Here is a 22,838-nt window from a genome sequence, read left to right as displayed (position 1 = left end):
GTCGCGAAGCTTAAGTGGCAATGGGCCGGGCACATAGTTCGGAGAAAGGATGGACGTTGGGGTCCCAAGGTGCTGGAATGGCAGCCCCGTACTGGTAAGCGCAGCGTTGGTCGACCCCCAACGAGGTGGACAGACGACATTAAGCGCGTCGCAGGTAGCCGTTGGATCCAAGCGGCTCAGAATCGTGGAACTTGGAACTCCCTACAAAAGACCTATGTCCAGCAGTGGACGTCTATCGGTTGATGTGATGATGATGTGATGATGAAGTTTTTAATAAAGTCTTCCATTCTTTAATTCTGATTTTTATCATTGTTCCGCTAGCTAGTAGCGCTGATGGTAGAAGTTTGAACGATTTTAAACCTTATGGCTAAGTGTATATGGATAATTTTACTCTGACATTACAGATTTTCGATACTCGATAAGCATACAACGACTGTAAGAATGAAAATTTTATTGGTTGGAAAAATTGGAAAAAAAAACACTGCGTTCCAATGCATCTTAATAATACTTAGAAGTATGTTTGTATATAAGAGTAAAGGCTGCTTTCCACCAGAGATGTATTGCGTATTGCGTTTGCGTCAAACCCTCCAACAGGTTTGATTTATTTTTATAACTCAGTTTAGTAAAGCTTGTGGTAAAAAGGTTTTACAATAAGCTTAGTTTTTACATACTAGTTAGAGGGAGAGTGAGCTAAGAATGCCACTACATCATTCGGCTTTCCGCTCTGCTTCTCTCCGTTTGATGGAAAACGACTTAGCTTTAGTTCGGTTTAGCTAAATCGCATATCTCTAATGTAGTGGCAGCCACCGTTTACGTAAAAAAAATTACACTAAAAACCAAATAATATTATATTTCTATGGAACACAAATATAATACTCTCATCTAAATTTACTTTACAGAAAATCTTAAGAAATAGAATAAACAGCTTTATGTTACAACACATACTTATTTAATATAATAATAAAATAACTACACGCCCTACGAAACTTTCAAATATAATAGCAAAAAATCAACGATTTAATTTTACTACTATAAAATTGGCAAGTTCTTTATAACTACTTACTTTCTGTAAATACTAAATATCTATTCAAAAATAAATGAATCCGGACATTTTGCATTAGAAAAACAATATGGCGTTGTTTTTAGTTAAATAATCCTTAAATCAAAAATTACACTTTAGGGGATTCAATTTAATTGGTTTTTGCGGCAGTAATTAATTCATTTCTCTTGTAAACAACATAGTATGCAAAATATATTTCTCATATACCTACGATGGAAAACGGAAGCCGGACAATCTTATCGTTAATATTGGAACCGCAAGAATCCTCAAAGTTCTACAATGAATCAAAAACGCTTCATCTGTACAACAAAACATTAAAACAGTTGCTTAATATATATAATGGCCTTAACATACTCGGTCGTTACCAATGTACATAAGTACTACAAAGATTATAACAATTTGTTGACAAACAAATTTCCTTAAACATCAATTAAGAGTCGAAACTTACAAGCATTTATAAATCTCATTGAAATTATTTGAATTTTAATTATCAAACTAAAAGTTTACAAAAATGTTGACCAATACACAACATTTAGGATGAAGAAGGAAAATGGGAAAAAAAATCGGGAGAAGCGATCGATGTATACAGCTGTCTCCCTTCCATTACAGAAAGTGTCGTATTGTGGGAGCGAGGCGGACGTACTGGCCCGAGGATCCACGGAGTTTGGAAATATATGCTGGAAGGTAAAAGCACATTGTTAGAAAAATCATGGTGTGATACGGCATTGGAGCTGAATTCTGAATTCAATGTTCAAATCTTCGTCTTTCTCTCATTGGCCCAAGTTTGGGATTTCTATCATCATCATTATATATGTTATATTGTTTATGTGATTATAGCATATTATACATATTTCTATATGTTGTACAACCAACCAAGCATCCTTTTCTTCTACGCCTTTGGTTGCCTGGAAGAGATCGCTATAAAGCGATAAGACCGCCAAGTTGTACCTTCTACCTTAATGCTCTATTGAATTTATGTTTGCGAATTTTGTCTGTGGTGTACAATAAACGTGTATTCATACATTCATTCATTCATCTTAACCACAGAACGGTCAATGCTGGACATAGGTCTATTGTAATCACTCGCTATGGTTTTGTACCACTTGTATCCCGCAATCCCCTGCAACTCGCTTTATATCGTCAGTCCACCTGGTCGGACCTGGTCGGATGATCGAGTAAGGATTATGAGATCCAACCAAAATTCTGATAATAATTGATAAAGCCCACCAATCCGAATTGAAGCATCATTGAGTAATTAGCAGTATTGTGTGCCATAATATTTTATCGTTTATGTTATCCTGGTACAAACGATGTATAATATGCTTAAGTTTTATGTAAAGTTTAAACTTATTGAGCTTTTAAGCTTCACCACCGCTTGAAATTGAATGGTTGACAATCTCCCCCTCCCCTCGAGTCACACCACCATCCACCAACCAACAGTGGCGTGGGTTTATTATCAGGGTATGCATAAAACAGCAAAATCCTCTTCCAATACGAGCTATATATATATATATATATATCGAATTTAGGGTAAGCAGTGCTTTTGTGCATGTATAAAGTGCACGCCTTTAAACAATGCGCTTGCGCTTTGAACAATGCGCTTTCTAGGAGAGCGCCACTCCAACACCTTGAAACCCCAAAGCCTTATCAAAATATTGATAGTCGATAGCGCTGAATCGGTAACAGAAATTTTCGAACGTCTTTGCAGGTCGTAATTTTGACCTTCGCTTTTCGGAAGTTCACACGTTAGATGTAATTTTTACATAGTTCCTTTTTATTTCTCTCAAGTGACCCCTTGATTGTGATGATTTAGTTTTGAGATGTCTGATGAACTCTAACAGATTAACCTGCTAAACTGTTAGAGTTAGGGCAGTTACATTAAAACTATGACCTTAATTGGTGTATACGCGGTATCGTACCAAACCTAAATCACCTGATTGCACGTCTTCGTCACTACCTAAAAACAAAGCCTCCAACCGGATCAAACCAGAGAAAATTCAGAAATAATAAAAAGTTGGAAAATCAAAAAGTGCACGCCTCTTAATCTTATTCATTACAATGAAATAGAGATTATATGTAAATAATAATAAAACTACATCTAATTATACCGTGAAAAGTAATAGGCTTCTATTCCTCAAATACTTAATCCTATAAAAAAAACCTACTCGATAAGTGAAGTATTTCGCTCGTTATCGTGACCACAAGATACGGGATCCGCACATACACGGACGTCCGAGACAGAACTTTTTTTAACAAATTTTTAATCAGTTTAAATAATAAAAAAGGGGTTTAAAAATATCATGAGTGCTAAAAATAGTATTTTTTCTCAAGATTTGTCTATTTATATTCACTTATAAAAGCAATAAAGAATAACAAAAGTGACATTTAAAGTTGGAGAATCACTCGGTGTGCGTAAACTGACAGTTGTACCCACCTCAACGCTTCGCTTCGCGAAGCGTGCAATTACCAAATTCCAGAATTGCACAGGATCGACCCAAGACCTCCACCTAATAATACCACTGTGCTCAACACTGATTTGAAATTAAATGTGAGATTCCTGCAAAAAACTTACTATATATTCCAAATCAGATCTTACTTTGTAAGCATCCAGCTCTCTTGACAGATCCTCATCAGAGTACCCCTTCATAGCCTTAGTGGCCACGGGTCCCATGTAGTTATTGACTACAGCGAACTCGAAGAGAGATAAGAAGACGAAGACAGAACACGATGACATCCAAACGTCGATCGCTTTCACGTAGGACACTGGTGGCAAGCTTTGCTGGGACTGCGTGTTTTGAGTTGCTGCAAAACGATCTTGGACACATTATTTATTATAAAGATAACCTTTTTGTTGGCAAGGATTTTTAACAAGTAAGTAGGTATAAAGAATGAGAAATTGAAATGATGAGAAAGCTTCTGGGTATGCAATTAATGTAACTCATGTTTAAAAAACTAAATTGTATGTAAAATGTATCATTAGATACATTTTACATTTTACATGTGGTGATAAATTATTATCACCACATGGAGACGCCAAAATCCTTACTACTTTTGTTTTTTGAGAAGTTATGACGACTAGCTGTACAAGAAAACCACGTGGACAGCAGTCAAATGTTGCTTCATAAAATGGCTATACTTGAAACATGTGAGAAGATTAAATAAAATTGTAATAATTTTTCTAACAGTTAAAAAGTAAGATATTGTAGCAATTGGTTTTATCGCTGAGAAAGCTATCGGGCAACTTAATGGTTTTAAAAACAAAAATATAAAGTACCTGAGTGGAAAGGACATAATCAATTTATATATAGTATTATTATAAAGAAGAAATCCTAGTGAATTATAGTAAATAATTACCCAATGTCAGAAGTGATGTTACACCTAAAGTGACTCTAGCTGGTATAGCTTCAGGTTTGATCCAGAAAGATATCCAGGACATCACGACGATCAACGCCGATGGGATGTAGGTGTGGAAGAGATGGTAACCCAACCGACGACGGAGGTTGAATACCACGGCTAGGCATGTGAAATTACCTAGAAGAGAAAGACAACGAAATAACAACTTATAATATCAATGAAAGTTTGTGAAGTTGTTTGTGTGTGATTTTCGGTGAGTGCATGCTTGTTACTCAATAAAAGTAAATATAACTGAATACGTTTGAATGAAATAAAATAAAAACCGAAACAATATTTCTTGTTGATTTTACTAAAACAATTAAATAACCATTTTAAGTCAAAAAAGCTTCAAATGCGTTCAAACTTTGATATTAGTAATGCTGTTTGTCTTGTCTTTTACAAAGAAAGAGAAAGAAAAAGAGAAAGAGAAAGATAAAGAAATAGAAAAAAAAGAGAAATAAAAAAAAAGAAAGAAAAAGAAAGAAAAAAAAAAGAGAAAAAAAAAATTCTTTCTTCAGAGAAAGCTGTTTAGGTGTTAAGATTACAAAACTTTAGAATATGGCGATGCTTCCGATTATATCACACGTCGTTAGATTAATAATGAGCAGATATTTTGGTTTACGATCGTGGGAAGTTAATAACTAATGGTCATCATCCTGAACCTATTCACATGCTGGGAATAGGCCTCCTCTTTCATAAGATATAGGGTTTAATATTAGCTGTTGCCCTTAGTCCTCGTTATATGTGGCGGAACATAATATCAGCCTTAAAGTTGAAGAAAGTACTCTCTCTGGGTTTTGGCATGTTTATTTACTTTCATCGTCGACCCCCATTGGTAAAATTTTGTTGGTGGAATAAGCGCTACCTTTGTGTTGTTACCCATTAACAGCCCACTATAGCTCACGGGTTTCCTCTCGGAATGGGAAAGGTTTAGGCCGTAGTCCACCACGCTTGTAGCACATTATGGAGTACCCTAAGGCATGTAGGTTTCCCTACGATATTTCCCTTTACCTTTACAGCAAGTTATATTCATTAATTAAAACACAAATACCTCCGAAGTTAGAGGTGCGTTAGAGGTGGGGCTGCGGCTCTAAAACGGTCCTTCGAAAGGTAAGCCAAAGCCACAGGCGATCACCGCTTCAATTGTTAGTATACCTTACCTGTGGAATATTCAATGGTGCAATCCGTAGTGTAATTGTTGGAGATATCCAGCTGTGGCAGTTCGATGTCTGGATTAACCACCAGCGGGTCAGTTAAGTTCCATATGAAAACCAGATCGTGAACTGTGTGCGATACTGCAAAATATAAGTTATAAACAAAGTCATATTGAATATAACTTAATGTTATTATGGTTTTGTGAGCTACATCCGAAATTAATCAAACCAATTTAATCCAATACATTCAGCACGGCGCAAAGTTATCTATGGGCCTAATAAGAAGGGTCAGAGTCACTCAGCGGGCGTTGGAGAGAGCTATGCTAGGAAATCGTTAACTTTTGTATACCCGAATATCGCGGCCATCTTAATTAGGTGCCCGTGTAATTATGAAATGTTTTTAGAGGTCGCGATAATTATTCGACGCAAATAGGTTCCTGTGGTATAACGTAGGGTGGGTTTAATCCTGAAAAAAGGGAAAATAATGAATAACAGAAATAAGTACGACTCTATTACAGCTGGTAAATTCGAAGAGTTTTTCTTCTTCTCTTTTCGAGTTCTCTACGTGATCAGAAATGAGGAGATCCGTAGGAGAACTAGAGTTACCGACATAGCTCAGCGATTCGCGAAGCTGAAGTGGCAATGGGCAGGGCACATAGCTCGGAGAACCGATGGACGTTGGGGCCTTAAGGTGCTGGAATGGCGACCCTGCACCGGTAAACGCAGCGTAGGTGGGCCCCCAGCGCGGTGGGCAGATTTCATCAGGCGAGTCGCTAGAGGCAAGCGGCCCAGGATTTGGAATGGATGGATTGTGGAACTCCCTACAAAAGACCTATGTCCAGCAGTGGAGGTCCATTGGTTGAAATGATGATGATGATGATGATTTAGCACGGCTAGCATTCGCAGGAGACAATTATCTCCCCGGGGAAAGGATACAAATTTATCTTCTACCACAGCTTTAGCAACTCCAATCCAAATAACATATGTGTAATATTCGAGGGTAAACTTCTTCTATTTCATCTCCCCGTACTATACGTACGACGTACACGTTAATTATATCCCCTCAGGGGATATAATTTCGTCCCCTGCCTGTGCTAGCCCTGCTAATGAAGATTTAATTTAGCTGTGCTAAACTTTTCCAACTCTGAAGAGCAGTACTTAATACGATCTGACGTCTAAAAATGTTGTATTAAATAAATTGCAGACTATAGATTAGCTATGAATTTTCAAGGTTTACGGTTTTCTAATATTATGAATCTGTTAAAGCAAATCCTTATTAATAAATAAATAAATATACTACGACAATACAGACATCGTCACCTAGCCCCAAAGTAAGCGTAACTTGTGTGATGGGTACTAAGATGACTGATGAATATTTTTATGAATAATATACACAAATACTTAGAATATACATATAAACACCCAGACACTGAAAAACATTCATGCTCATCTCAAGAGCATTTTCCAGTTGTGGGAATCAAACCCACGGCCTTGGACTCAGAAAGCAGCTTATTATATTTAGGTTTATTATATTCTTCCAAAGTCTCAACTTAGTTCAAACTATTCTTTTCTAATCTACTTTTAACTCTTACTTACAGCTTTCTATCATCATTGAACAGCTTTGAGTGTCGTGAGGATAAGATTCGAACTTCATAGCGCATGAGAGTACAAGCGTCAATCTGAAACGTAATAAGTACAATTTTAATTTCTTCTTAGTGATCATAATTATCTCCGTCAGTTATTTTAATTTATTGTTATAACAGTAGACAGTAGTGCCTATTTTATATCATATTTTTACCATCATCAACTTTCATAACAACCTCACTTTAGTCGCCCTACACTCGGTTTAAAAAAATTGTCTCCATCTTTATTTTATTATCTTATGTTCTTTAATTTCAAATTTATCCCTTCGGTTTCTATGCCGCTGAATGGGGAGGGTAGGTAAGATAGGATAAACCCATTACCGGCCGACTACAGGACACAGGTCTACTGCCAGTTGCCACAATGGGTTGGGCTTAGGCCGCACGCCACACGCCTTTGAAAACATTATCGAAGACTCTTAGGTTTGCCAACAATGGTTTTCTTCGCCGTTCAAGCAAGTTATATTTTTATTGCTTAAAAACGCACATAACTCAGAAAAGCTAGAGGTAAGTTCTAGGATTCGATCTAGGGCCCCCGAAAGTAAAGCTGAAGTCCTAATCACTATGCTATCACCGCAGAAGACTATAAGGTCCGTCCAGCAAAATTAGATTTGATTGCTCAGGCAGAAGAGTTTAGATTTCGTTCAGCTAAACACTTAATTTAACGACCTCCCTGGTGAGTACTGTAAATTTAAGTGGGAGGTCCGGGGTTCGATTCTCGGCAGGGCAATTTGAATATTTATAATTTCTGGTCTCTGTTCTCCTGTTCTCTGATGGTTCTTTGGTTGGTGGTTCTCTGGGAGAGGCTTTGGCCGTGGCTAGTTACCAACCTACCGACTGAGACGTGCCGCTAAGCGATTAAGTGTTCCGGTGCGATGTCGCGTAAACCGATTACGGGTACGACTACGATACTCCCTAACAGGTTAGCCCGCTACCAGAGGCGTGCACTTCATACATGCAGAAAAGCACTACAATTATTGTATATAACTCGTATTGGAGGGGATTTTTTCCATTTTATGCCATGTACCTGCTTTATGCATACCTTGGTCAAAAACACTGTGCACGCCACTGCCCGCTACCATCTTAGACTGCACTGCAACCACCAGATGAGATGCAGTCAAGGGCTAACTTGTAGTAATAAAAAAAAAACGAAGTGATAGAATCTCCAGCACCACGGACTGTTTATCTGAACAGAGTTGGTTGGATCAGGCTATCTCTCGAAATAGCTTTATCTAGCACTACAAGCGAAAGATAGAAAAAGATATTAAAGAATATTGTGAATGACCTCAATGTTAAGCGTAGTTCTTTTGCGGCAATTCGGGCCATTGCTAGTTGCAACCCTACCATCAAAGACGTAAGATGCTACTTAGAAACCGATTAGGATTCAGGGTTTTATATAATCCCACTACGAACTTAGACTACATTCTTATATAACACAGGGCTAAATTGTAGCGGAAAAAATACATTTGGAATAATATTTTGTACTTACTTGGACATATATAGTAGAGTTTTGTCATGGTAAAGCCACAGGTAGTGATTGGGTATGCTCATCTCGTGGAAGGTGACCTTCTTCGCGTTCTTGAAAAAGCAGTCGGGCCTCCAAATGTTGTTGAGCCAGTCCACGTCGAGGATTCTGTACTCTTCGTGCATGTTCTCTGGTAAACGGAGACGAGGGTCTCGCCAGGACTGGGCGAGGAATATGTCCGCCACATATGTCTGTAATATCATCAGCATCAGCATATTAACGCAATACCGGTCCACTAGACTACGGTTGACGGCCGATTGGCGCAGTGGGCAGCGACCCTGCTTTCTGAGCCAAGGCCGTGGGTTCGATTCCCACAACTGGACAATGTTTGTGTGATGAACATGAATGTTTTTCAGTGTCTGGGTGTTTATCTATATATTATAAGTATTTATGGATGTTATTCATATAATTATTCATCAGTCATCTTGGTACCCATAACACAAGCTACGCTTACTTTGGGGCTAGATGGCGATGTGTGTATTGTCGTAGTATATTTATTTATTTTATTTATTTACTACAGGTCACCGTTCTCCTGTACAATGACAAGGGGTTAAAGCCGTAGTCTACCACGATTGCCCAGTGCGGTGGACTTCACACGCCTTTGAGAACATTATGGAGAACTCTCAGATATACAGGTTACCTCACGATGTTTTCCTTCACCGCTGAAGCAAGTGATATTTTAATTGCTTAAAACGCATATAACTTGGAAAAGCCCTGGGATTCGAACTCTTAAATAATAAGAAACGAATCCTTAAATAATAAATCTATTCAACAGTGTCTTTAGCTAACACTTGAAAACTTTGCCTTAATATATTAAACCAACTAAGTACAGGCGGATGTTGATAGAAATATCTCTCTTAGGGATATGGACTTCTTATATCTGCCTAAACCCTAACCTGACATGTTAGCTCGCTATCATCTTTGAATGCTCTTAACCAACCAGATTAGTTTGTAGTGGATACGAATATTGGAGAAAAAAAAATTGGTAAAGTTAACCCACCCCAGTAGTTTGGCGTAGTATCTCGTTGGGTTTAGCCAGCGGTTTGCAATGTAAGCACAATTTTTTCTTATGTTTGTTACTACGACACTACTGCTGGAACAAATTCTTGAATAACTTTGCTTTTCTCTTTTATAATATGCATATTTAATGCATGTAAACTTTTCTCTTCAATCACTCTATCTGTTGCTGAAAACTCCATTAAAATCCATCGCGAAGTTTAAAAATTCTAAGCGAACAAACTGTGTGAGTGGGAGTGACTTTGTTTTATACTCTATAGAAGTAGTACAGAGTATAAAACAAAGTAAACACAAACACTAATATATGCCATAGTCATGGTCAAAAATTAGCGTAGTATAATATACGTTAATTTATGACTCGTAGAGTCCACCTAATCCTGGTTATAATCCTGGTATCGAGAAACCAACTCACCATACTCTCTTCATTGATAGAATCCAAAGACAACACAGTGACGTGGAAGTATACTATAGTAGGCTGCCCCAAGAGCTTGGGGGCTCTGTTCTTATCATAGTATTTGGCCTTTACCGGTAAAATGTCTCGCAGAGACAAGCTCGATTCCGACTTAAACTCCATCTCTTGTGATGTTGAATTGTTACTGGAAATACAATGCCTTTGTGAGAGTTAAAATATACCAACAAAGTATGTATATTTCCATAAAAATTTACATTTCAACTAATACAGAATTTCAGCATCGCTACAAAACACCAATTGAAAATCTCTTCTCTCTTCTAATTATGGATTAAGAGTAGTGAGAGTAAGGTGATTAAGATCCATAATTTGTAGAATTGAGCACGACTCTTAATCTGTAGAATATTTTAATTTTTTTTCTTGTAGCGAGATTGTTGTAATTAAATTGTCGTAAATATGTTGATCATTATTTATTTTCTCTCCTTTTTATTGTCTGTCCCTCGATCTGAAGATTTAGGATTATATTATTATGTAAATTAAAAGTAGACTATGTATGTTACTCTCCGTCCTTTCAACTAACTCTATGCCAAAGTTATACCAGATTGGTTGCTTTGCGTATAAGAACAAACAAACAAACACACGTTTGCATTTTTTTTGTTTGTTTTTAAAGGTACGGCTCAACTGATGTACTGATCTTGATAAAATTTATTTTAATTATAGCTTATAAAACACAAATCGACGTAGAAAATTTTTAATTCCGGAAAAGCCTTTGTGACTTTTTTACCTATGCAAGTTTAAGCTAAACATTACTCTTTAAGCAAAACCGATAATTGGCGGGCAAATAGTTCCTGCAGGATTAAAAAAAAACAGAAATGACACGGGTAATAACTTATGCTAGTGTAATATTATTTTGTTAATTAATTTTATTTTATTAATCCTTCTTCAATGATATTGTTATATCTATCATAAGATAGCTTGCTGCATATTAAAAAAAAAAAAGGATTACTTACAGGTAGCTGACAGCATGAACTCTGCTCGCATTAACCATTCGTAGAAGCAAAGGTACCATAAAGGATAATATAAACTCTATATTGCACTTCATTTTGCACAGTTTTCAACTAATTGTAACACTTAATTTCGTGTCCCACGTGTGTTTCCACAAATATCACCTTTTTAACATTTTCCGTTAATATTATTTTCTTCTTTTTTATTCGATTCAGTGGAAGAATCCACTGAGATACGCTTTACCAGGCGAATATCCCGAATCCTGAAAAAAATACGTGTTAAATTCGAAACTTTTCTTTTTTAAGAAGTTTATCCATAATTATGGTTTGGTTTTTTTAAACACGCTGCCATACTGTGTCATATAATAAATAAATATACTACGACAATATACACAACGCCATCTAAGCCCCAAAGTAAGCGTAGCTTGTGTTCATTGTACTGAGATGACTGATGAGTATTTTTATGAATAATATACATATAGACAATGAAAAACATTAATGTTCATCACACAAACATTTTCCAGTTGTGGGACTCGTTCGAGTCCACGGCCTTGGCTCAGAAAGCAGGGTAGCTTTCCACTGCACCAGTCGGCCGTCTTATTGGTCATATTGGTACAAAACTTTTGGTTATTCAAATTTAAATAAAACTACCTCGTCGGACATTTGGTTGGCGTATTTAACTAAGTTAACGAGGTTCTTGATTCGATTCCCTGGACGCCAGCATATAACGGTTACCACACAAAACTGCTGTTTTGCGGCAGAAACAAGAACACTGGTACTTCCTCGGACGAGCTCTATCACTAAAAGCTATACTACTTACCACTAAAAATATAATCAATAAGTAAATTAATTTTGTTGCTAAATTATTTTTCCAAAATGATTAGTATACTGAGTTGGGATTTTATACAGAACGATTTGGTCCTGACCTATTAGGGTTAATGTCACTTATATACTCTCTCTCACATTATTATAAATGCACACACACTCACATAAATTTATAAGCTTTCTGTACTTTTATCACACTAATTTAGCTAAAATCCACGAACTTGCTTTAGATGTACTATAAGTGAATAAAATTTAAGTTCAAACAGCACAACAAGGCAAGATTCGTCGGTTATACACCAACACCAACCATACTTGACTTAACGCAATTCTTTGATCACAAATCAATTTTTAATAGTTATAATGGATCACTACGACAGTGTTTATTAAACTTTATTTATTAATAAAATACGCTTTATTATTATTGTATATTAATCACAACTGACAACAAATGTTTATTAAACTTTATTTATTAAAATAAGTTTTATTATTATTGACTGTTGAATGATGCTTTATTTTTATTTAATATTAAATGTAAACTTTGAAATATTTTAAATGTTATCGTTCTCTTTAATACGGAGACAGTTGACGCGTCTCTTCTGCTGGAGACCGGCTCGACCTTACCTGTAATCTTTTTAAAGAAGTTACCTAACATAATAAACGCATTAACACGTGTAACTGTACATGCAGAAAAGATTCTATTAAGATACATTGGAAAAAGGTTGTCGCTTGTGAAGGCTTTCTTTCGCATGTCAAGGGCTAAGTACAAGTACAAATACATCTCTAATCTATACTTATCTATACTTAGTATTTTAATTGTTTGTTTCTATTGGCTAATAGGCTCCGAAACTACTGGACCGATTTTAACCATTATTTTATCTATAGAAAGTTTAGTAATCAGGAAGTATATTATATATATTAGTAAGTAAGTATATTTAGCTATATTTTCTTTTGTTTTTACACGCTTTTAATAAGCTTCACATGTATGTCTGTACCTCTTCAAACAGTCTGATTTCATTCAAACTTTGTAGATATATCGAGGACCGATGACAATAATATAATTATAAATATACTACGACCTTACACAAATCGCCATCTGAGCCCCAAAGTAACCGTAGCTTGTGTTATGGGTACTAAGATAGCTGAAGAATATTTTTATGAATAAAATACATATAAATACTTATAATATCCAGATAAACACCCAGTCATTGAAAAACATTCAAGTTCATCGCACAAACATTTTCCAGTTGTGGGAATCTAACCCACGGTCTTGGGAAAGCAGGGTCGCTGCCCACTGCGCTAACAGGCTGTTCACAGTACACTACACAACACAACACTAATTTGATAAGATTATTCCATTTTTCGATTGGCAAAATAAGATTTTTGTTAATTTATATAACTTTCATCATATAGATTTCAGATAAGGCAAGAATGATATTCATTTTAATTTACAACTATATGTTATCCTTAGCAGATTTCTCGCATATTAAGAAATTTGATGGAGAATGAGTTACCGATTAATTTTGCTCCCATAAAAATAATAGATAAAGAAAAATTAAAAATAACGCTATTAACGCTAATAAACTAAACTAATTTCTTTTAGTTTTTTTGAACAATTAATTTAATTAGGATCTGCAATAATGTAACCCAATGAGCCTAAAAAAATCAATTCCTACTTTGCGTGCGCTAAGAAAAATATTGATGACACATAAAAATATGTACTAATTGATAAAAGCTCTCGTTATTACCTACAAAAAAATCTAGAGGTAATGAATTAATAAATACTCTTAATTGTAATCAAAGAAAAATAAAAGAGTTAATGAGAAGGGGTTATAAGTTTATATAAATAAAATAAAATATATATCATAGCAGTCACAATAGCAGCTTCTGAGTTCTAAAATTTAATAAGATCGCCAATGCCGATGGAAGTAAAAGTTGGATTTTCGTGTCGTGGTATTAATTCTTATTCAAATACTTAGTTTTCGTGATGAAACCTTATCATGATTTTTAATAAAATGTCACAGAATTAATAATAATGACATCATATTATTATTTCTGTGACAATGTGTTTAGCAAATCCAACTTTAACTGATTGACAATTTTTAAATGACATTATTAGCTGTTAGAATATATCTAATATGGTTGAATATGTTAAAACAAGAAAGTTATTGTTAATTTGACGGCCGACTGGCGCAGTGGGCAGCGACCCTGCTTTCTGAGTCCAAGGCCGTGGGTTCGATTCCCACAACTGGAAAATGTTTGTGTGATGAGCATTAAGTGTTTTTCAGTGTCTGGGTGTTTATATGTATTTTCTAAGTATTTATGTATATATAATTCATAAAAATATTCATCAGTCATCTTAGTACCCATAACACAAGCTACGCTTACTTTGGGGCTAGGTGGCGATGTGTGTATTGTCGTAGTATATTTTTAAATTTAAATTACATTTTATACACATATTCAGGCAAAAACATTGGCAGGTAAATTGCTGATAAATTTCATAATATACCACGGCCCACCGCGACGCCCCACCCGTCTTAGAATAGTTTAAAGATGTCAAAAAGCCTGTAACTGTCCTCCACAGTTTTGTTTCCAAAGTAAAAAAATATTTTTTAATCGGAATAACAGTCAGAGTTTTTTGCGATAGAAAAAAGTGACAATGTTAACCTCATCAAGAATTTTAAATACTCTTCATCATCATCATCACATTACCGGCCCACTACAGAGCCCACAATGAGAAGGGGTTAAGGACGTAGTCCACCACGCTGGCCCAGTGCGGATTGGTGGACTCCACACAGCTTTGAGAACATTATCTCTCAGGCATGCAGATTTCCTCACGATATTTTCCTTCACCATTGAATCAAGTAATATTTTAATTACTTAAAAACGCACGTCTAAACTTGCAAAAGTAATTTTAAAATACGTTTTAGTAAATATGCTTAGCATAATTGCTTAAGTTGCATTCCGAGGCATAGTGTTGGAGCACGTCCTATCTTACGCCGGGCTGGTATTCACAGTAAAATACATAACATATCAACTATTTTTAAATTAAAAATAAACCGACTTCAACATACGCCCAGGAACTAAAAAGAAAAACATTGCTACTTTGGTTTACATTATTGTTGATTTTTTAATAACAGCTCAACCGATTTCGATAAAAGTTAAATGGGACCTGGAAAGTATGCCCTTTAAAACAATAAAGTGTTTTTCAAATCGGTTCACGCGTCTTCGAGTAATCGGGTAACAAACATAAAAAAAAGATTCCGACAAATTGAGAACCTCCTCGTTTTTGAAGTCGGTTAAACCGAACATGTATTGACCAAGGAATCGACCTCGTGATCTTTAAATGAACATGCTAACCACTAAACTAACGAGTTAAACGACCAACAGGACGTGAATTAGCTGATGGTCATGTTTAAACACAAACGCAATACAAATTGTAATCAGATTAATTACAATGTAGGTTAGTGACTGCTATTGACAATATTGATTGGACAGAAGTTCGTATATATATAATATACTGGCGTACCCAGCCCGCTTCGCCGGGCTAGATTTTGCTTCATTTTATTTAAACAATAAACTTAAATCATTAAATTTTAAATTGAAGTCTCATAATATATTAAATCATTTATTTCTCTCCGTATCATTCTCTTCTATTCTCTTCTCCAGCGGGTGAAGATGTTCGGATGGCGGGTGAGATCTACACCCATGTACACCCAAGTCCCAACAATAGAATATCATCATAGTAAATAAAAGCCGTATTCGACAGTTCAAAAATAGGAAGAGTGCTCCGATCCTAACCAAACTGTACAGGATTACTCGCCAGGTCAATCTGGAGATTCCCTGAAAGTTTCATTGAAATCGGTCCAGCCGTTGCGGAGCCTATACGGAACATACCCACATACTTTCTCTTTTATATATATAGATATAAACATGTATACGTGTAAAGGTATATTGGTACGCACGCCACATTCTATAAAATTACGTATACTGACACTTCCCTGCTTGTACATCTATTAAATATGTGTTTTTGTAAAAAGTCATGACTTTTCCACCTATCCACAAAGGTTTCTGAGACCGACCCGACAGGGAAAAGAGATATTGATCGACTAGTGAAGAAACACCCTCCAAAGAGTTTTCACTTCACAAAAAGTAGTGATGCCATGTGTATCAAACTTTACAATAAGCTACCAGTTGGCTAAAAACAATAACATTAAAACTATTTAAAAAGCGATAATTCGACGGCCGACTGGCGCAGTGGGCAGCGTCTCTGTTTTCTGAGTCCTAGGCCGTGGGTTCAATTCCCACAACTGGAAAATATTTCTGTGATAAATATAATTGTTTTTCAGTGTCTGGGTTATTATCTGTATATTATAAGTATTTATAGAATAGAATAGAATAGAAAAAGGCAACTTTATTGCAAAACAACACAATAGGAAAAATACAAGGGAAACAGTAATAGTACTTAGTGCTAGGGTGCAAAGGCGGCCTTATCACTAAAAGTGATCTTTTAAAGGCAACCTGAGCGTACGAAGCCGATAAAAAAGTGTTATATAGTACCCATAATACAGGCTACGCTTAATTTGGGGCTAGATGGTGATGTGTGTATTGTCGTAGTATATTTATATATATATTTTTTCAGTGTAAACTATAAAATGATAGTGAAAAAGAGCAATCTGCTGAGTTTCTTGCGGGCTCTTCTAACCGGTGGTAGGGTCACTACAGACTGATTTGACGTTTCAAAAGTGCTTATAAACTCGGCCTGCTTGAAATAAATGAACTGTGATTTTTTTATTCCGTGAAAGATCTCTAAGTATGTAACATGAGACGAATTTGTGTGTGACATCACTAAATTTCATTTTTCATACTCAACTGAGATATGTAGTTTAAAGAAATAATTTTAATTTTGGCATTGTAATTGTGATTTATATGTTGACAAGTGATGGATTAACATATTATTATTGTATACAATTTCAATTTAATATCAATTTAATTTTTTTTTTTTTAAACATTCGTGAATGATTAATATACGTATTGGTGGTTGTTCGAGAAACGAAACGTCCACGTCATCAATAGCCGCATTATTAGTAGTAGTAAAGCTTTTTGTGACAGAACTCGTCCGGGGAAGTACTGTCGCCATGCTTATCTGCCGCTAAGCAGCATTGTTGCATTGCTGTATTCGGTCTGAAGAGCATGGTCAAAATTCAAAATTCAAAATTCATTTATTTCAAGTAGGCCTAATATAAGCACTTTTGAAACGTCAAGTCTGTCTGTGTGTAGTGACTCTACCACCGGTTCGGAAGGCAGATTCTACCGAGAAGAAGCCGGCAAGAAACTCAGCAGTTGCTCTTTTCCAACATTAACAATTTACATTTTACATTTCAAAATTCATTTTTCTATCTTGTGAGAGATGAAAGCGGAGCCGGATGCTTCCAAGCAACCTTGTCATTAAGAAATTCGTCAATTGTATTGTCAACCTCGCTGTAATAAATGTGTTATAACACATTCTTTAAACTAATGCATTGGTAGGTCCAAAATTACCTTAGGAATCATATTATAAAAGCGTACAAACTGACAGCAGAGGTCGCTGGTTTAATTACAGGCACTTGTGGCACAACACCGCCAATTGATGGACACAGGGCAGCATGTTGAAGGACGTGCTTCTAGCATACCCTGCGAAGTGTAGTTCTTTTATAGGTGATGTTTTTGTTTTCTTTATAGGTGCTAAATATATAAAGTGATGGCTCACTTGAAATATTTAAGAAAGCTGTCAAAAATCACTTAGTTTACATTAAAGACTACTTGTTATAGTGTTTACTGTTATTAATGTATTTATGATATGTTTAAGTATACTTAATAAGTACTTATATTATTTTGTTTTTATTTTTTATATAAATAAATAAATATAAGAAATATACTACGACAATACACACATCGCCTAGCTTGTGTTATGGGCACTAAGATGACCGATGAATATTTTTATGAATGATATACATAAATACTTAGAATGTAGATACATATAAACACCTAGACATTGAAAAATATTCATGTTCATCACAGCATTTTCCAGTTGTGGGATTCGAACCCACCGCCTTTGACTGAGAAAGCAGTGTCGCTGGCAACTGCGGCAGTCGGCCGTCAAAATAAATAAATTAATACATAATACCAAGTATTAGTATGTAATTATTAGTATGTATTTTTTTTGTTATTTATGCACAACCTGCAGTCTGTTATCCTTTTGTTTTCCTTATCCTAAGGTTGCCTGGCAGAGATCGCTACTAAGCGATAAGGCCGCCTTTTGTATAATCATAATAGATGGTAGTAGTAGAACAGAAAAACTCTGCTGTCAGTTCTCCGTTATATTCGCTTAGTCGCCTCGTACGATACCCGCGGGAAGAAGGTGAAAGGCCTCGGCCATGGCTAGTCACCATCCTACCGGTAAAGGGCGGCTAAGCTGTTGCTCGACATACCGGAACGCTAAATCGTTTAGAGGTAGGTGATTGTCTGTAGGGTGGTAACTAGCCTCCATCAGATCAGACCAGAGTAAATTCTAAAATCATAAATTTGCGCCTCCCGCTGTTTGAACCTGGTACCCCTACTTAAAAACACAGAGCTAATCATGCCAGCACGGCTAGCATGGGCAGGAGACCATTATATCCCTGGTGAAAGGATAAAAATGTATTTTCACACACAGCTTTATCAACTCTCAGAGCACTGGTGCTCAAGTGGAAATAATATCCAAATAATATATGTGTAATAATAAACGGGAGCTTATTTCTCTTATTCCATATTTCCGAGCTTCTTTTTATTTTATGCTTAAGCATGTGGCCACGTTCATTATATCCCTTGAGGATATAATTTTTGTATCCTGCTCGTGCTAGCCCGAAAAAAGCGACAAGTAATAGCTTTGAATAAAAACGCGGGCAGAGCCGTAATCATCAGCTAGTGATATCGATATACTATATCTTCAAATACAAGACCGAACGTCGTGTCTGTACGTATTAGCAATACCCACTCGCATCATTCGTAAGGTTTCCCTGCCTAGACAATTTAATACGGTGCGGATGTCACATAATCATTAGATATGTAGACTATGTAGAGTTTATCCTTTATCACTATCTTAGGCAAAATAATGTCCCAGCGTCCGAGTGCAGAGAGAGATGTTAGATGTTGAAGAACTTACTTCAAGCCTATATAACACTCCAAGTCTTTTATTAAATAATATTAATATTATATACGTCACATATTAATTATTAAATATAGTCATATTAATAAGTTATTACAAATATCACTTGATTCGACGGTGAAGTAAAACATCGAGAGGAAAGCTGCTTGCCTGAGAGCTTGCTTGCGTGGTTGAAATACCATCAACACGTACGAAGCGTTTTGCTACTTCCTTTCTGATCCGCACCGCAAAGGCCAGGAATGCCCTCCCATCTTCCGTCTTCCCTACCATCAGGTGTGATTGCAGTCAAGCACTTGTCTATATACTTAAAAAAAAAAAAAAAGTTCTAATCAAATTCGTTCAGTAGTTATTGCGTGAAATAATCCTTATTAAATGCATCAAAAATTACAAAAAAAAAAATACCAAAATTCTTTTCATTTCAAATGGGCCTAGTTTATAAGCACTTTTGAAACGTCGAGTCAGTCTGTTCGTAATGACTCTACCACCGGTTTGAAAGGCAGATTCCACTGAGAAGAGCTGGCAAGAAAATCAGTAGATTGCTCTTTTCCAACATCATTTTTATAGTTTAACAATCTTAAGAATTTATCTGTTTTGCTTAATTACAAATTGCACCGTTGTAAATCAGAATACAGTTGTAACTAACCCTCCTGTTCGCGCGGTTATCGTCCAGTCGACTAAGCTAATATAACAGAGAACGGGGAGCGTCCTTTGTTGGCACTACTACCGTCTATTGCGATCACAATCCCGTCTGCTTATCGTAGTGAGGCCTTTAGTCCACTCTTTAACATCATCATCATGTCAACCAATGGACGTGAACTGCTCGGCATAGATCTTATGTAGGGAATTCAGAATATCAATGTCTTATAACGCTTGGGCCCAGTGCTCTCTGCGTCTCGTTTGAAGTTCATCTGTCCACCTCGTCAGGGGACCGCCCATGCTGCGTTTAGGTCTCTATCCAGCACCTTGGGGCCCCGACTTCCATCGGTTATCAGAGCTATATGCCCTGCCCATTGCCACTTCAGCTTCGTGACTCCTTGGACAGTGTGACGTCCTTATTCCCGATTTAATAACGTAGCTATACTCCGAGTATAGATCTCTCCATCGCCAGCTGTGTGACTCTGAGCCTTCTTATGAGACCTATAGTCTGCGACCACATTTCGGAACCATAAGTCATTAGTGGCAACTCGCACTGTTTGTATAGTCGAGTAGAGGACTGTTATAGAATTTTGTGGATGAAGATGATGATACCGAAATTAAATCCGATAATGTCAGGATCTTAAGCGATTGTTATCACATATAACAGGTTATATCAGGCTGGTACTGGAATTATTTTGACAGAACACCCACTTTACAACTGTTGGTCTTAGCCGGGAATCGAACCTCGTAACCCATTTACACAGTAACCGCAAGCTGACAAGAGTATTTCTACATAACTTTTTAGGGTTTCACAACATTTGTAAAAGGCAACTTGGTCACTGTCAGATCATAAGACCTCAGTGACTAATGAAAATAGAAAGCGAAATAGAAGTTTAATATTGGTTGTTTAAATTTTTATATGTGAAATGTATAGAATAACTTTATTGCAACAAAACACAAAGAAACAACGCAAAGAAAAACGCAGACCAAGGTGCATAGTGTTAGGGTGCAAAGGCGGCCTTATCACTTGAAGTGATCTTTTACAGACAACCTAAGGAAAACGTAACCTATACGGACAGCGGATGGTGCACAAAGTAAAGTGATAACTACTAAGAAACCGTTAGAGATGGTAACTTGGTTTACTAGGTTGTTTTTAAACATTTATGCTTTTGTTACAATAATTTTATAAGGTGGTAAAATAATTAAACTTTTAATAAGTATGAATTCATATTAGCCAGATATTTTGTTAAATTGATCAGGATTTTTACAAATACGCTAATAATCATTATTTAATTTCATTATAGTAGTAGTTGCACAGAAGACGCTTCTGTCCGTTCTGCGTTATATCACTTACTCGGAAGACCTTTGTCCAGCAGTGGACCGTGGACTTCCTGTGTTACGATGATTATGATAATTAAAAGACAAACCTACTACTATTATACTATTATACTTTACTTCTAAATTTCTCAATATCCTATTAAATAATAAAACTTGATACTTAATTTGTTTACGTCACCATCCTAGTTAATTTATCACTGAATTCACATTTAAAACACAGTACTGCATTGACACTCAACTTTTTAAAGAAAAATTAAGAACTTTTGCATAAAAATGACAACGAAACTCCACTTTCTCTATTGACTAAAAAAATACATTGAGTTGCCATATTGGCTTGTCGTGAAAGACTGAAACTAGGTGGAAATTTCGATGCACGGTACAAGTTATAAGCGGAACATAAGCGATTAGCGATTATTTTCAAAGTTGGACGTGCCTGTGTGCATGTGTGTTTGTGTGTGTGCGGGTGATGGGAGTGTGTATGTGAGTGTGTTTTTTTATTCCACTACAATTTAGCCCTTGACCGCAATCTCACCAGGTAAGTAATAAGCAGTCCAAGATAATAGCGGGCTAACCTGTAAACCGATACCTAAAAACCGATTTGGGGTATGAATACTCCCTAGTATTCATACCCCAAATCGGTTTTTACGCGACATCGCACCGGAACACTAACTCGCTTAACGGCACGTCTTTGTCGGTAGGGTGGTAACTAGGCACGGCCAAAGCCACTCACCAGACCAAACATGACTTGACATGAACACGAAGAGTTCCGTACGAAGTTGCATTATTAAGATTGAGTGAAAAAGCTTATAAACACTTTTTCTCGGATACGGGGATATTAGGAGCCACAACTTTCAATTTATTATACAAGTATCTTTTACATGTTACTTTGTTTTTTTAAAGAATCTCGTTTGAAAGGTTTATTTAGGGCTTCAAATTATGCTGTCTCCAGGATGCAAGCTAACAAGCAACATTTTCTAAAGATCAGTTTAGCTGCTTTAAAAATAACACTTTTTTTAAGCCATCATGAAACTGTTTCCGGTACATTTTCGGGATACAAGATATCCTATGTGCAACCTCGTAGTATGAACTTAAGGCGTGCAAAGTTTAATTTGAATTAATTCAGTAGTCCCGCGTGACGCGCGTCCATGATACAGACGGACAGAGAGAGAGAAACAGAATGAAAAAAAAAGCTTTGGATTCAGTATCAGTTTATAGAGTGCCCTGCAAAAAAGGTACAGAATTTGACCCGTTAGTTTTATTAAAAGTATAGATAGAAATACAATTCAACAAAAAAGGCAGACAGACAGCAGAGTCTTAGACGTACGGTGCTTTAAAAAAAAGGATTGCTACAGATATTGACGATTCGTTGGGAGTCCCTGGAAACAAGCGGCCCAGGACCGTGAATTTGGGAACTCCCTATACATTAGTATGGATTAACGGTTGACGTCAATCAGATAAAGTGTTGGTGATGAAACTTAACAATTGTTAGATAGCTGTGGAGTGTGTATGCCGTCAAAACATGTCTTCATTTGTATTTGCACCATTTAATTATGTCTTTTGAGCCTCTTATGAAGAAGTGCGATCAATTTTGGTCAATGAAAAGGCCGTATGGCGTGTAGGAAAAGAGCCCAAGGTCTCGACCTAGCTAGTCCAG

General features: G+C 36.4%; 1 protein-coding gene across 3 annotated transcripts; it reads right to left on the bottom strand.

Annotated features, from left to right (window-relative positions):
- Positions 1-230: 230 nt before the first annotated feature.
- Positions 231-21,505, bottom strand: LOC120634578 (glycine receptor subunit alpha-4-like). 3 transcript variants are annotated; one of them, XM_039905297.1, is made up of 9 exons: positions 21,345-21,505; positions 11,209-11,465; positions 10,202-10,385; positions 8,737-8,963; positions 7,204-7,286; positions 5,614-5,748; positions 4,415-4,591; positions 3,657-3,862; positions 231-1,737 (listed from the first exon to the last, which is right to left on the bottom strand). In XM_039905297.1, exons 2-9 carry the CDS (start codon positions 11,298-11,300, stop codon positions 1,564-1,566), a joined length of 1,278 nt encoding a protein of 425 aa, XP_039761231.1. In that variant the 5' UTR covers positions 11,301-11,465; positions 21,345-21,505; the 3' UTR covers positions 231-1,563. The 3 variants fall into 3 exon arrangements, with proteins under 3 accessions (XP_039761231.1, XP_039761229.1, XP_039761230.1); XM_039905295.1 differs by lacking the exon at positions 21,345-21,505 and adding an exon at positions 12,129-12,394; XM_039905296.1 differs by lacking the exon at positions 21,345-21,505 and adding an exon at positions 12,192-12,394.
- Positions 21,506-22,838: the final 1,333 nt, after the last annotated feature.

Source organism: Pararge aegeria, chromosome 24 (genome assembly GCF_905163445.1).
Source record: "Pararge aegeria chromosome 24, ilParAegt1.1, whole genome shotgun sequence".
NCBI lineage: Eukaryota > Metazoa > Arthropoda > Insecta > Lepidoptera > Nymphalidae > Pararge > Pararge aegeria.
The sequence above is the reverse complement of the archived record's forward strand: the minus strand, read 5'-3'. Positions and strand labels throughout refer to the sequence as shown.

Coding starts and splice junctions, on each gene's coding strand:
- LOC120634578 (XM_039905297.1), bottom strand. CDS start 11,300: ATGAAGTGCAATATAGAGTTTATATTATCCTTTATGGTACCTTTGCTT. Junction 10,386..11,208: donor GTTCATGCTGTCAGCTACCT/GTAAGTAATCCT, acceptor TTGTATTTCCAG/TAACAATTCAACATCACAAG. Junction 4,592..5,613: donor CACCATTGAATATTCCACAG/GTAAGGTATACT, acceptor TTTCTCTTCTAG/GTAATTTCACATGCCTAGCC.